Source organism: Drosophila sulfurigaster, chromosome 2L (assembly GCF_023558435.1).
Source record: "Drosophila sulfurigaster albostrigata strain 15112-1811.04 chromosome 2L, ASM2355843v2, whole genome shotgun sequence".
NCBI lineage: Eukaryota > Metazoa > Arthropoda > Insecta > Diptera > Drosophilidae > Drosophila > Drosophila sulfurigaster.
Window position 1 is genome coordinate 25,462 of NC_084881.1, and position 16,169 is coordinate 41,630.

General features: G+C 50.7%; 1 protein-coding gene across 1 annotated transcript; it reads left to right on the plus strand.

The window, feature by feature from the left end:
• Positions 1-1,095: 1,095 nt before the first annotated feature.
• Positions 1,096-3,460, plus strand: LOC133850923 (uncharacterized). Its single transcript, XM_062287184.1, has 3 exons — positions 1,096-1,790; positions 1,892-2,729; positions 2,822-3,460. Exons 1-3 carry the CDS (start codon positions 1,096-1,098, stop codon positions 3,458-3,460), a joined length of 2,172 nt encoding a protein of 723 aa, XP_062143168.1.
• Positions 3,461-16,169: the final 12,709 nt, after the last annotated feature.

The window sequence follows — 16,169 nt, forward strand, 5'->3', positions numbered from 1 at the left end:
ATTTTTTCATGCCTCCACTGTCGCAAATTTTTACGATTTTTCATGCCTCCACTGTCGCAAAATTTTACGATTTTTTCATGCCTCCACTGTCGCAAATTTTACGATTTTTCATGCCTCCACTGTCGCAAATTTTACGATTTTTCATGCCTCCACTGTCGCAAATTTTACGATTTTTCATGCCTCCACTGTCGCAAAATTTTACGATTTTTCATGCCTCCACTGTCGCAAAATTTTACGATTTTTCATGCCTCCACTGTCGCAAAATTTTACGATTTTTCATGCCTCCACTGTCGCAAATTTTTACGATTTTTCATGCCTCCACTGTCGCAAATTTTACGATTTTTCATGCCTCCACTGTCGCAAATTTTACGATTTTTCATGCCTCCACTGTCGCAAAATTTTACGATTTTTCATGCCTCCACTGTCGCAAAATTTTCCGATTTTTCATGCCTCCACTGTCGCAAAATTTTACGATTTTTCATGCCTCCACTGTCGCAAATTTTCCGATTTTTTCATGCCTCCACTGTCGCATTTTTTTGCCTCCACTGTCGATTTTTCATGCCTCCACTGTCGCAAATTTTCCGATTTTTTCATGCCTCCACTGTCGCAAAATTTTCCGATTTTTCATGCCTCCACTGTCGCAAAATTTTCCGATTTTTCATGCCTCCACTGTCGCAAAATTTTCCGATTTTTTCATGCCTCCACTGTCGTAAATTTTTACGATTTTTTTATGCCTCCACTGTCGCAAAATTTTCCGATTTTTCATGCCTCCACTGTCGCAAAATTTTACGATTTTTCATGCCTCCACTGTCGCAAATTTTTACGATTTTTTCATGCCTCCACTGTCGCAAATTTTACGATTTTTTCATGCCTCCACTGTCGCAAATTTTTCCGATTTTTTCATGCCTCCACTGTCGCAAATTTTTACGATTTTTCCTGTTCCGCACGTCGGACGGTGAGATCCGTGACTTTGAGTTGAACACAGTGACATTCGGTGTCAACTGTGCGCCTTTCCTGGCTCTACGAGTCCTCCATCAACTTGCTGATGACATACGCTTGGAGTATCCCCTCGCAAGCCGAGTCATTTCCAACAACATGTACGTGGACGACGTCCTAGCAGGGACACACACAAGAGAAGAGGCCATCCGGACCATTGCGGAAGTGTGTGCAGCCCTGAACAGCGCTGGCTTCCCGCTGAGGAAGTGGACGTCGAACCATAAGAGCGTTCTTAAGGACATTCCAAAGGACCATCTACTTCGAGAAGATTTCCTCAAACTCGAAGACTCCAGTACGGCGAAAACTCTGGGCATCAGGTGGCAAGCTCACGATGACGAGTTCTTCTTCATGCCACCAGAAGTTGCCCATCAGGACTCCTACACGAAGAGGGAAGTGCTCTCGCAAATCGCTAAGCTTTTCGACCCAGCCGGGTGGCTGGCCCCTTTCGTTATCCGAGCCAAGATCTTCATGCAGGAGATCTGGCTGAGAACGCTCGAATGGGACGAGCATCTACCCACGGATCTCTCACTCCAATGGAAGGAGTACCTCCAGAGCTATCCTGCTCTGGGAAAGATCCGGATTCCAAGATGGGTCCAATTCCAGACACGGGTGAAGCTCCAGTACCACGGATTCTGTGATGCATCAGAAAGGGCGTACGGAGCAGCGATCTGTGTCCGTGTGGAGACGGCGAACAAGGTTTCCACACATCTCCTTACTGCAAAGACAAAGGTGGCTCCTGTCAAGTCTCTCTCAGTGCCACGTCTGGAGCTTTGTGGCGCAGTCCTCTTGGCTGAGTTATCTGCAGCCCTCCTCCTGAATCTGCCAGCAGAAAGTTTCCAGACTTTCTTTTGGACTGATTCAACAATTGTTCTCGCCTGAACAAGCCACGCTGCAGATGGACAACCTTTGTGGCCAATCGCGTGGCCAAGATCGTCCAAGCCAGCGACGCCAAGAACTGGTCGCATGTGCGATCCGAGCACAATCCGGCAGATCTCGCAAGCCGAGGTGTCCTGCCACAAGAATTGATGCGTAATCCTTTGTGGTGGCATGAACCAGAGTGGCTTCATCTCCCGTCGGATCAATGGCCAACATCTCCAAGTCCCATTTCGGAGACTCTGCTGGAGCAACGGATGATGTGCAACGTCGCTAAGTTACCTCCTACTCCTGACTTCCTAAATAAGTTCTCTGAGTTTGGCAAGGCATTGCGCACGTCCGCCTATGTCCTCAGATTCATCGATAGGAGTCGGAAGTTGGCAGTTCCCAGCTCTATCGTGGTCCAGGCGGATGAGCTGTCACGGATCCAAGAGCGGCTAATCGTCATGGCTCAACGACACACTTTTCCACAACAATACCAATGTCTGCAGTCCAAGCAGCAGGTTCCTTCCTCAAGTTCAATCCGAAACTTGAAGGGGATTCTACGGGCCTGTGGGCGTCTGAGGGCATCCCACTCGCTGCGTTACGATGAGAGTCATCCAATCATCCTCTCGTATTCCTCGTCCTTTGCACGACTACTGGTTCGTTTCACCCATCGTATATCCTTACATGGGGGTAACCAAGTCGTCATGCGGCTGATCCGTTCCAGATTCTGGATTCCAAAATTGAAGGTCCTCGTTAAATCCACCATCAACTCCTGCAAGGTTTGCGTCATCTACAGGAAGAGATTGCAGGCCCAAATGATGGGGGACTTGCCCAAGGAAAGGGCGTCCTACTCGAGACCTTTCACGCACACTGGAGTCGACTTCGCCGGCCCATTCGAAATAAAGAATTACACTGGCCGAGCCTGCCTCATCACCAAAGGGTATGTCTGCGTCTTCGTGTGCTTCAGCACGAAGGCGATCCACTTGGGGCAACATCGGATCTCACGACGGAGAAATTCCTGGCCGCATTCTCCCGTTTCATCGCACGGCGCGGGTGTCCACACCAAATGTACTCGGACAACGGGAAAACCTTCGTTGGAGCTGACAAGATGATCTCCAACGACTTCTTGGAAGCGACGAGGGACTGCATCATCGCACAACACGCCCACAAGAGCCTATCCTGGCACTTCAACCCGCCGGGCGCCCCGCATATGGGTGGATTATGGGAAGCCGGCGTAAAGAGTTTTAAGGCACTCTTTTACAAGGCGACATCCACCTCGAAATATACGTTCGAAGAGTTGTCCACTCTGCTCGCTAAGATCGAAGCCTGCCTGAATTCGAGGCCGATTTCCCCTATGTCCGAGGATCCGTCGGATTTACTAGCGCTCACTCCTGGCCATTTCCTCATAGGTGGCCCTCTTATTTCGGTGTTGGAACCACCAATTAACCAACCGGCCACCTCCATCCTCAATCGATGGCAGCGACTGAAGGCTCTCCACCAACAATTTTGTTTCCGTTGGAAAGATGAGTACCTGAAGGAGCTGCACAAACGGACGAAATGGCAATCCCTACCCGGAACCTTCGGATCGGTGACATGGTCGTCATAAAGGAAGACAACCTCCCTCGAACGAGTGGCGCCTAGGACGGGTGCTGACGACGTGTCCAGGCACCGACGCCAAGGTCCGAGTGGTAGATGTGCTCACGGCGCGGGGTACCATCCGAAGACCCGTTGCCAAACTTATTCTACTCCCGATGGACAGCAAACTGACCCTCCACGTCAGAAGGACTGAAGGACGAATAACATCCTATCCTGTACTCTTATTCGTCGTCCTGTGTTGTCCTATGCTGTCCTGTTCCGTGTGTCATTGACACTGCAAAGAGGCTATTACAATAATCGTTTGTTTCTTTTTTTTCATTTCATTTTGCCCCGCTGGCACCAACTCGTTCCGGTGTCGCGTGTGCCGTGGGATCCACCCACTCCGGAAGTGTCAACGATTCCTGAGGCTGACAGCGGAGAACGGTTGAGAGCAGTACTCATCAACAAGTACTGCTCTAACTGTCTGGCCCACCAACACCGGGCAATCCTGCCGCAGCGCGGGAAGGTGCAGAGTGTGTCGGGGGGACCACCACACACTGCTGCACTTCAAGGAGGCACGCAGCGCTCACCCCAACCGTCAGCGACGAGGCGATAACCAACCGGTCTCCACCCGGTCCCGAACCCCAACAAGGCCACGCTCGCCAAGGCCACGCTCGCCACGGCCACGCTCGCCACAGTCACGCTCCCGCTCGCCGTCACCCCATCGACCGGCCTCGCCGACGTCCGAGGAGGCCTTTCCGACGTCGCTCGCATCCTTGTTGCAGGACAAGGCTGTGAGCATACTTCCGACGGCCAACATCCTGATTGACACCGGATGCAAGACATTCGAGATGCGAGCGCTGATCGACCCGTGCGCGGCGACCAGCCGTATCAGCGCATCTTTGGCAACGGCCTACCGGCTATCCGTCACCCGCGTTGGTACGGAAGGCGTCTGCACGGCGATCATCCGCTCGCGGACATCCGAGTTCCGTCGAAAGGTGCTGCTGCAGGTGGACTCGCAACTCTGCTGCCGCACCCCCTCCGAACCGTCGATGGCGACAACTTGGAGCAGTTCCGCAGCATCACGCTCGCCGACGAACGCTGGTTCCCGCCATCGATGGTGTCCCTGGTGCTCGGCACTGATGTGTATCCTCACATCATCCAACCTGGCCTCCTGCCGAGCACCAACGGTTTGCCAATGGCCCAGAATTCCACCTTGGGTTGGATTCTGTCCGGTCCATTTGGACAATGATACCGTTTGCAACTCATTGCAAGGGGGGAAGATGTTGATGCCAGATGACTGCAGGTGTGACCACTCAGGCCAGCTGACAGTGTGGTCGCGATCGAAAGTTATCGATAGCGACAAAGCTAGTATATTGTGCGTGTGACCGTGTCATACGCACAGACACACTGTTCTTGGTTTCCTCTGAAGATGGTCACCCTGCCCTTTTTAGTGCTTTTTCCTACTCCGCCTTTATCATATGTTCAAATTTTCTTCTACGCATACAACACATGTAATATTTTCAAGTGAAATAAAACACCATACAAGTTTCAAGTCTATAATAATTAAAAAGTGAAAGTGTTATTATTTAATCAAGCGTCGCCCCCCTACATAACTTTAATTCAGTGTCAGTAAGTGTGCGACTAGCAAATGATACTGGTTTTTCATTGTTAGGTGTGCCTTGAGAGAGGACTGCTCCTATTGCCACATTACTTGCGTCTGTCGTAAGAGTGAAAGGTTTTGAAAAATCCGGATATTCTAACAATGGATCATTACATAATAGGTTTTTACAATCTTCAAATGCGGATAAGAATTCTTTGCCAATTTTTACTAAATTTTTACCTTTTTATTGTTGTGTTAAGGGCTTAGTGATTGTAGCAAAATCTTTAATGAATTGTCTATAATATCCGAGCAGACCTAAAAATGATTTTATTTGTTTTCTGGTTTTTGGAAGTGGAAATGATTTTATGGCACTAATCTTTTTTGGATTTGGAATACTTGTGTGTGGTCTCTCACGTCCGCAGCTAATCTGTCCAGTATGTTAGCAAAGTCCGAGATTGGCAAACTCGGGGCTAGGTATACGCTGTACACCCAAACGCTGCCCACTAGCGCCCTGACGAAGCCGCCGTCAGCCTGTTGGTAGCCAAACTGGGGTGGGTTTCTGCCACAAACCCATATAGCCGCCTTGCCGGTGTGGTCGCACGTCCAATCAGCTCCATAACCAGATCTGAAGGGTTCACTAAGAACGCATACATTCACCTCGTTCTCCCTGACCGACTCCAGTAGGAGGTCCTGAGCCGCTGCACAGTGGTTAAGGTTCAGCTGCATAATCTTCATAGTGAGTGTTTGTTATTTCGCCCATTTGCCGAAGCGCAGAGTTTGCTACCCGCCGCGTGGTTGACCTCACTGATACCTTTAGTTATGCAAAGAAAGCATCTCGCTGGTCTGTTGCATGAGGCCGCTTTATGGTTTTGCTCACCAAATTTGAAGCAGCTTGTATTTGCTCTGTCCACCACGCTTTGGCACTTGCTCGCAATGTGCCCAAAGTCCAAGCATTTAAAACACCGAGTCCTCGGCTTCTGTTCGGCTACTCTGCATCGCGTCCACCCGATTTTCAGCTTTCCCAGCTGTGCAATTTTTTTGGCCCAAATTGGAGGCACCAGGGCCGTCGCCGCCTGAGTGTTGGCGTAAGCTGGTCTTATGCTCTTTACCTGGGATAGATTTGCCGGCATGCCAACTTGCTCCGCCATCGCTTTCGCAATCTCGCAAGTTCGTCCAGGTCTCTGACAACCAGCTGCGTGAGCTGAGACAGAGTGCGCACCTGTGCACAGTCTCCCAACACTTTCTCGATCTCCTCTCGCAGTTTGTCTGTGTTGTCCAGACCTGTTCCTCCAAGTTCGAGCAGCAGATCGCCCTTGGCAGTTCTGCGCGCAGTGGTTACTCTGTCTGAGACGTCTTTGAGTCTGCCGTCCTGCCGTCTCGTGACTAGAGAGAGCACATCGCTGTAGCTCATCTCACCTTTCGCGCTCACTATCAGCGCGTCCGGGCGTACTTTGCTGGCCTTTTTCTTGGCAGCGGTGGTGATGTTTCCGCTGGTCCTCGGCTCTACGGTTATCCACTCGCCGCCTTGCACCTGGTTGTTTACATTTTTATTGCGCTTTGGGGGAGGAGTTTTCCTCGGCCCGCTCTCCCAGTTGCCGCCAACTTAACTTCAATTGGAGCTGCCTGAGCTGGGACTACTCCTGCGTTGGCGGGATCTCCAGCTGTCTTGTGGCATAGTTGCTCAGCTGCCGCTCGTTGCAGCTTCATCAGCCTCATGAGCTTGCTCCTCATTTTCTTGTTTATGTGCCTCTGAGAGGCGAACTGCTCCGAGAGGCCGTCCAGTTCTGTGCCCATCCGCTCCAGAAGGTCGTTAACTGACCGCTTCTCGCTGGCTGGGCCAGCAACAGTCACGATTCGTGTGACCACCATGTCGGGATCAGACACAGCGACCGCCGACGAGCTGGCTGACTCCTCGCTCTTGGTGTCACCCGTTTGGCTATGGCATGCTGGTGCTTCCACGCTGCCGCCACGGGAACTTCGGCCTACTAACTACTGGTGGTTGTGGTGGAGGTGTGCGCTGCATCGCCAAGCGACAACACGCGCTTTTTCGACCACTTTAGTTAAGTGTACTGGACTGACTTTTTCCTTTTTTGGTGGACTCGAACCGTGGATCGCTGGTAATTGAGAAGCTCGCACCCCTATGTACTGCGCCACTGCAGCTGCACTCTTTCAGCGGAGCTTATTGAGTATATTAGTATGTAGTTCCTGAAAGTATGCACCTTCAAAACACTCGCTGCGCCCACGGCAAGCTACAGGCCCTCCTGGGAGTATGCACTTAATTTTGTTAAGCTTTGCAAGCTTTGCGCTGAGCTTAGGGTTGGCCGTCTGGCAACGCCAAAGCGCCCAGTCTGGCTGAGCAGCTGATGGTAGTGTAGCCCTCGTCGTCAGCTGATCGTAGGAGTGCAATTGCAATTGTTTTGCACTAGTTGTGGTCAATTGCACTGGATCCAACAACAATTTCCCTCGCAGCCGTCAAATCTGCCAATGTACCTCCTGATAACGCGGCTACTCACGACGTCCGGCAGCAGGTGTCCCGACCGTCCGTAAGTATGCAAGGCTTGGACACAGCTCAAGCTCACTCGTAGACACTTTTTCAGAGTTCCGACTCGGTTTGACGAATTCAGAGCGATCGAAAGGAGCGCCTTCAAAACGCGACCGGCTTGTGGAAAACTGTGGGTGCGTGTGTGTGTGCGTATGTGTGTGTGTGTGTGTGTGTGTGTGTGTGTGTGTGTGTGTGTGTGTTTTTTTTATTCGATATAAACTAGATATAATAATAAATATAACATCAATTAAAGCAATGGATAGAAGATAGAAAGAAATAAAGTGTCAAGGAGATTCTCGTGGTACTGCCGTGAGGTATTGCTTCACGAGACCTTGACGAAAGCTCACTCCGCTCCACTTCACCTGCGGGTACGTTCCCCTCTAGACTCCGTAGTGCGGTGGTCACTTTCTCTGCATAGCTGCATACCGCTGACCAGTACTCTTCTTTCTCCATCATACGGTTCACAACAGAGGCCGTTGTCACTTTACATCCTATTGCTCCTTCAAGCTCTCGTCACTCACAAGAAAAGCGCCGAGAGCACACTAAGATGTGCTCCGCCGTTTCTTCGACTTCGGGATGGCACCATAAGCACATCGGGTCACTTTCGTGTTCAAATCTATACAGATAGCTGCGGAAGCAGCCGTGCCCACTCAGAATCTGTGTCAGGTGGAAGTTGACGAAGCCGAATTTCCTGCTGACCCATTTACATATGTTTGGGATTAGGGCATGGGTCCAGCGGCCCTTGCCAAATAAGTCCCACTTTTCCTGCCATTTCCTTAGGCACTCTGCTTTAAAATTGGACGACGCGTTGTGTTCGTCTTTCAGCCTATTCTCCCTTTTATTCCTGTAGCTATTGGACATCTCTAGCGCCAGTATGTCCAGTGGCATTATGCCTGCTAAGGCTAAAGCGGCGTCGTCCGAGATGGTTCTGAAGCCACTACAGACCCGCAACGCGCAGAGTCGATAGGTTGACTGCATCTTCCTCCTGTACGCCTGTTAATAATGTAGCTAAAAGGTTTGTTTTTGTCTGCCACCGGTTCTTGATACCAGTAACAATTTCGTTGCCGCAACCTGTACTTGAAACAAATTGAGCTCGGAGAAGTGAATACCACGAGTTTTCGTTGAGTACTGATTTTATTGTGGAATATGCAGGGTTTATATATACAATATCTTAAGAACTAATGTTTGTTTAGGTCCAATTCTTATCTGTTTATAGTTTACAATGTGTAGCCTGATAATCAATAGTTGTCTCATAGTTTATTAGTCTGAACAGTTGTAAAGTAGGATAACCTTATCTTATATCGCTTAAGTTTATGACGCATGTAGGTCAAATCATGCGTGCTGATAGATGGTGTGAAGTCGTAAATGCGCAGCGGTGCCTGTTTGTATAGGACTATCTGTTATCTATCAGCAGCGTACGATTTTCTGCTTGTCTCGAAATCGTACAACGCCTTTACCTCAATTGCTTGCACCCATACTGGAGCGCCGTAGAGCATTGTTGCTCGAACCACATTTTGCAGAAGAAGGCGCCGACCTTGCTTGGGGCTGCGCGTATTTATCATTATTCTGCTCAAGGCCTGCCCTACGACAGCGGCTCTCTTTCCAGCATACTCCAGGTGTTCGCGGAAGCTTAGCCTCGTGTCGATTAGGACGCCTAGGTACTTGATGGCTCGGCTCGACACTATGGAGGTCCGACCAAGGTTTATGTGAGCCACTTCGACGTTTTACGACTGCTTATAACGACCGCTTCGGTTTTGTGGTCAGCTAATTGCAGCCCCACTGTCGCAAGCCAGTCCTTGACAGTGGCTACTGCTGCGCTACAAAGTAGCTCAGCGTCGCCCAAGTGTTTAGCTGTCACCACTAAGGCCACATCGTCTGCAAATCCTACAATTGTTACCCTCTCTGGAACTTCAAGGCGCAGGCCATGCCGTCGTACATGGTGTTCCATAGCAGCGGGCCCAACACGGATCCTTGCGGAACTCCTCCAGTGATATTAAACGATTTTGTTCCGTTCTCCGTTCTATACATCAGGATGCGCTTCCTAAAATAGTCTTCTAATATTCCCATTAAGTAGCTCGGAGTGTTGAACCGCCTTAAGGCCTCAATAATGCAGCTCTATTTTGCAGAATTAAAAGCGTTCTTAACGTCAAGAGTCATTACAATACAATACTCCTTAGCACCACCACGCCATCTGCTGCCTGCGATGGCTCTTCTTGCAATGTCTTCTACGTGTGAGATAGCGTCTACTGTTGAGTGCTCCTTTCTGAATCCGAATTGCATGGGTGAGAGATCTCCTGCTTGACGGATAGACTCCTCTATTCTATGGCCCACCAGCCTCTCCAATATTTTGCCTGCTGTATCGAGCAGACAAATCGGTTGGTAGGACGACGGCGAATCAAGTGGCTTGTTCGGCTTTGCGATCAACACCAGGTTCTGCAACTTCCATGGGCGGGGGAAGACTCCTTGTCTCAGACACTTCCCAAACACTTCTACAAAACAATCCGGGTTGAGCCTGATAGCCATCCTCAGCACCCGATTTGGAATCTCGTCCGGTCCAGGAGACTTTGAGTCCTTGATTTTTGCCGCTGCCCGCAGCACTTCGTCTACTGTCACATCCGGTACCTCCGTGTAGAGCTGGGGCTCTACGTGATCTTCGACTGAGGGGACAGTGAAGGATCCCGTGAACAGCGCATCCACTATGCTATCGAGGACGACCTCTTCTCTGGGCACTGATGAGACGTTTGGCTTAAGTCTTTTCAGAACCAGTTTGTAGGCCATTCCCCAGATATCTGTCTCGGCTTCGTCGCATAGTTCTAAGAATTTGTCCCTCTTGCTGCTCAGAATGGACTTCTTCAGCAGCCTACGATTAGCCGCATACTCCAGTCTTCTTACTTCGAAGTCAGCTCTGCCTCTTGATCTTTTCAAGATCCTTCGTGATTTTATGCATTGCCTTCTAACGTTTGCGATCTCTTCGTTCCACCAGTATACTGGTACGTGGTACCTTTTGCACGGTCTACGCACCGCCATACTAGCCTCGCAGGCATCGTTGATTGAACACATGAGCAGCTCGGCGCTTACCTCTGCGTTGTCGCCCAAATCTGGAACTACGAAGGATCCAGCGAAGGCTTCCGGGTCCAAAGTATCTACTTTGTAGGCACTTCCGACGTGTGGCCAGTTTCCACGCGGTGGCTCAGAGTGGTTCAGGGCAATGGTGATCGCCATATGGTCACTAGCAGTATAGGCATCGCTAATGGCCCATTTCGCTGATCTAGCAATTGGGCCGCTAGCGAATGCTACATCTATAACCGATCCAGTGCCTGCTCCGGTGAAAGTGTTCTGGTTTCCATAGTTCAAGAGAGCAAGGTCTGATGAGGCAAGGGCTTCCAGCTTCCCCATTCTTCTGCCCAGGCGTTGAAATCGCCAGCGATGATCACCTGTGATTTCCCCCTTATGTCGTGTGCTATATCCTCCATGATGGCAGCGAAGCGTGAGAAGGTGAGGCTGGGAGCCAGATAGCAGCTGTATAGCCACTGGTTTCCCCATCTAGCACGCACGAAACCACTCGACGCGCGCACATCCGTAAGCTGGGGCTGTTCCAGTCCACATATCCAAATTGACGCCTTTCCATCCGCGTCCTCGACGTAGCTTGGGCTCTGTATTCTTCTGTATGGCTCGCTCAACAAGGCCGCGTCCACCTTTAACTCCCGAACCGTCTGCTTCAGTAGCTCTTGGGCCGCCAAGCAGTGGTTTAGGTTCAGCTGCAGGAGCCTTTGAGTCATTTTGGCCCCCGCGTGACCCCGCTAACACCTTTGAGAGGGCAGCGACTACTTCCTGCGTAGTGCCCGGTATCGTCTTTACCAGCGTCTGCACATATGAAGTATCTAGCAGCATTTTTGCAAAGCACCGCTTTATGGCCCGCTGCTCCGCATTTTAGGCAGCACCCAGAGCGGTCGGTCATGCTCTTACAGAACTTGGCAATATGTCCAAACTCCAAGCATTTATAGCACCTCTTTTTTTCTGGTCTCTCAGACCTCTCTCTGACTCTACAGCTTGTCCAGCCTATCCGAATTTTACCATTCTGCAGTATAGTTACTGCAGCCTCCTTTGGCAGGCTAACAATTGCCAGCTGCATACCGTCAAAACCAGTCTTTAGTGCTTTGATGGCACTTAGTTGCAGGTTAGCTTGCTACCAGGCTACCAGCACGTCTTCTTTAGAGACCAGACAGTCTATATCCCTAATCTTTAGGATGGTTTCCTGAGATAGTGCTCTCACTCTGGCTTTCAGGCCAAGCGCTTCACTTAGTTCATCTCTTATTGTCAGCATAGAAGGATTGGAGTTCTTGCCAAGTTCCAGTATCAGCCCGTCGCCGGCAGTTTTCCTCACCCGCCTTACTTGCTCACCGACGTTCTGCAGCTTGCTGTCGTCGCTACGCGTCACCAGTTTGAGCACTTCACTATATGAAATCCCGACCGTGGGCTGTATAATGATGGCGTCCGGCCTTCTGCGTCTTCTTGGTGGCTTTTTTAGGTGGTGCCACCTTCTGTGTCCTGACACAGGCTTCTCTTCAATGTTTCCTTCCTCTCTGTAGGATCTCTACGTTGTGTGCTTATGCGCTTCATGGAAGGACCACTGCTTTGTCTGCCTTCAACAGTAGTAGCCGCATTTCTCGGGGAGGTCTGCGTCGGCAAGCTACGAACGCTATGCGAGATCTTATCCAGTGCCTCTGCGGTCACCTGAGCCTCTGTCTCTACTGCCGCCAGCTGCAAACTTGATGCAATCTCAATCTGCACCGTTTTGATGCGTGCGAACGTATTTTTATTCGTCTGGGTGACGTGTCGCTCTTCTCTGGGCGTAAATGTCTTGATCAGATCATCGATCAACTCGCCCAGCTCTTCTACCGCCTCAATAAGGCTTCTCTGAATTTTTATCTTCTTTGGCACCGCTTCCAATGAGACACCAGGACTCTGATCTCGGGCTCTTTTGGGCGTTGCCGCTTCTTAAGCTGCATCAAAGCTAAATACCAGCTCATCCACCTTTGGGGGCGCAGATGCAGGCCCTCCGTTCTGGGGCGACCTTGCGATTCTTGGAAGCTTGAGGAACTTTGCCAGCAACTCAGCTTCCACCTCACTCTTCTCAATATTGCTCATGGCGAGCAATATCGGTCTCTAACCAATTTGTTAGCGCTCTACCAAGCAGTTCAGCGTTGGCCGAGAATTTCCTACGACTTTTGTCGGAGGAGGTTATACCGCCCCGACTCGGTCACCAGGGCCTCTGTTTTTTGAGCGCCGTTACACGGCAGAGGTTGGTAATTGGTCAGATCCACGACCTTTAGCTCACGATTCTACTATGGCAAGCGCTAATTTGAGTGAGGACCTTCGGCTATGCAGCACTTTCTGTTGCCCCTGAAAGTATGCCGCGTTTCTTGCCTCCCTTTGGTTCGTGTCTCTGTTCTGGGTCGTATATGCTGTGGTTTGGCTCTTCGCTATGCTCACCAGTCAGCTGTTTATTTAGCTCCACCGGCTGCAATCCGCAACCGCTGACCAGCACTACCACCAGCTGATCGACTGACAGCTGCCAGAGTGCAACGAGATTGCAAAAAATGCAAAGTGCAGTGGACACCAGTGAAAACAACAACGAAGAGAATTGCAAGAGAAGGACAGTGAGTGACTTACTCAACTGAGCGAGAGATGGTGTATCTCTGCCCCTCTCCTACCCGGACCCACGGGCCGCGCTTGGGCCGCCGATACAAAACAATACCGAAACCGCCGATAATACCAAAACTCCGGCCGCATGGGCTCAAGCGGCAGAAGTTTGATGCAGAGTGAGTGTCTCTACTTGCCGAGTAGTGTTTGGTAATGTTTTCTATATTTGCAGGCTATAAATACTGCTAGAACACCTCGGTGCACTATCGGAGTATCGTCTTTAAAACAGCCGTGTCCGCTCAGAAGTTGCGTGAGGTAGTAGTTCACCTGTCCGTGTTTCCTTTTTACCCACTCACTCACTCCCGGGATGAGGGTACGCGTCCATGCGCCTTCGTCGGATGAGATCCACCTGCGCTGCCACTCGCTTAGGGAAATCTGCCTGTTCGCTGCTCTGCTTCCGCTGTGGGTGTTACCGTTCAGCACGAGTTCTCGGACGTGGATATCGAAAGGCATCAGACCTGCCAGTACTTCGGCGGCTTCACCCGACACAGTGCGAAACGCACTTGTGATCCTGAGCGCGCACGTCCTGTATACCGCTTGTATATCTCTTGTGTAGGTCTTGCATTCGATTGCACCTACCCAGATTGATGCTGCGTATGTGGTTATCGAACGCACTACCCCACTGATGAGTCTGCGGCGCAACTCCTCTGGTATTTCGCATTATGCGGGCCAATGCAGAACATGCCACTGATGCCTTGTCGGCTGCTAGCTTCAAATGTACCCTGAAGGACAGTCTGTGGTCTAGTATAACCCCCAGGTACTTGATGTACGGTCGGGAAGTTATAGCTGTACGACCTACCGTGAGGTTCGCGGTTTCCACGGTCTTCCTCGAGCTTATGAGTACCGCCTCCGTTTTGTGTTCTGCTAGGCTCAATCCTGCATTGGTTAGCCATTCTTGGGCCTGTACAATTGCCCTGTTGGTGGCTATCTCCAGTTCGCGTAGGTGTTTGCCTACTGCCACGATTGCCACATCGTCCGCAAACCCGATCATTTTCACGCCTAGTGCAAGTCTCAGACGTAGAATCCCATCGTACATGAGATTCCAGAGGGTCGGGCCGAGGACCGATCCCTGTGGGACTCCTCCTGTGACTTCGTACGTTTTTGTACCTTCACTGGTTTGGTAGCGAAGAATTCTGCCATTTAGGTAGCTACCTATTAGGCCTGTCAGATGTGGGTTTATGCTCAGGTTGTTCAGACTTTGCATAATATTGTCCCAGTTCGCTTAAATGAACGCATTCCTGACGTCTAGGGTTACTACCAGGCAGTACTCTTTTTCCCCCCACAGCCAGCGTTTGCCTTCTATGGCCTTTTTTGCCAAGTCCGTAACCTCTTGGTTTGCGTGCCTTGTTGATCGGGCCTTCCGGAAGCCAAACTGCAACTCGGAGAGACCCCCAACTCTGTCAATCTCTGCATTGAGTCGCGTGCAGATTACTCTCTCGAGAGCCTTGCCTACCGAGTCGAGGAGACAAATGGGTATGTACCCTGAAGGGTCTTCAGGTGGCTTGTTCCCTTTTGGAATTAGGACCAGGTCCTGTATCTTCCAGGCATTAGGAAACACTCCTTCCAGCATACATTTGCTAAAGGTGGAGGCAAAGCACCTTGGTTGTATCTCGAGGGCCTTTTTAACAACTGCACTCCGTATTCCGTCTCGGCCTGGAGCTTTCCCTGGCTTGATCAAGCGTGCTGCCGACAGGACTTCGTCCTCCGTCACGTGGGCGAACGTCGAAGTATCAGTAGCCATCCCATACACCGATCTCGGCTGGCTCGGGAATAGGTGTGCTACTGTTTTCGCCAATAATTCTGGGCATGATGGGCAAGCTGGTCTGAACGCGTGGAGTTTTTTTATAGCCAGTTTGTAGGCTGAACCCCAGGGGTCGGCGTCGGCTTCGTCGCAAAGCTCTAGGAACAGCTTCCTCTTGCTGCTTTTAATAAGCGATTTCAATACGCGCCTTTTTTCCCTCAGTATCTGGTGATGGGCGTCTGCTCTGTGGGATCCAAGTGTAAGGGTCCTCTGGTACCTTCGTCGTGCCTGAAAGCAATCCTTGCGGGCCTTGGCGATATCCTGGTTCCACCAGTATGCGGGTTGCTGCCTTGTTCCTCGTCCTGCTTTACGCATTGATGCGTCGCATGCCTGGTTAGCCTGGACATGAGCTGCCTCGTGCTGCTTGCTGCCGAGCCGTTGATCTCCAGTCCATGGAGCATGGATTCGAAAATCTCTTTATCGAATGTCTCTGTTCTGTATCGGATTGGCCTGTTGGGTACCGAGGGGTAGGAGCGTCTGTGGATTTCCGTAACTATAGCTTGGTGGTCACTATGAGTGTATTCACTGCTAATATTCCAGGAGGCTCTCGGGGCTAGTGAGCTACTCACAAAAGTCAGATCAAATCACTGAACCTGCCGTTCCTCTACTAAATGTGTTTGCACCCCCCCGATTTAGGAGTACTACATCTAGTAGAGCAACAGAGTCCAAGACTGCCCTACCTCTTGAGTTGGTGCATGTGCTTCCCCATTCGGTCGCCCAAGCGTTGAAGTCTCCAGCAATGAGGCCCGGGGTTTTACTTCTCGCATCATTGACCAGCTTGTCGAGTATGCTGTTGTAGTCCTCCTGGCTGAGTGACGGGGCAAGATAGCAACTGTAGATGTACAGATCATGTACCTTGGCACGGATAAAGCCGTTTTGGGCCATGACCTCGGTAGCTGGTGGGGCCTGCTGCCCACAACTCCAGACGGCTGCCTTACGCGATTTATCTCCAACCCAAGTGTTGGAGGATTTAATGCGATAGGGTTCGCTCAATATAGCCACGTCTGTCCTTGACTCTCTAACTTTTTGCGTAAGCAGGTCCTGTGCTGCCTCGCAGTGGATCAGATTCAGTTGATAGAACCGTGTCATCT

Bases quoted from the DNA above. Each gene is read 5' to 3' on its own strand.
- LOC133850923 (XM_062287184.1), top strand. From the start codon at position 1,096: ATGTACGTGGACGACGTCCTAGCAGGGACACACACAAGAGAAGAGGCC. The intron at 1,791-1,891 runs GTTATCTGCAGC...GCCACGCTGCAG, and splicing joins GGCGCAGTCCTCTTGGCTGA to ATGGACAACCTTTGTGGCCA. The intron at 2,730-2,821 runs GTCGACTTCGCC...CGTGTGCTTCAG, and splicing joins GACCTTTCACGCACACTGGA to CACGAAGGCGATCCACTTGG.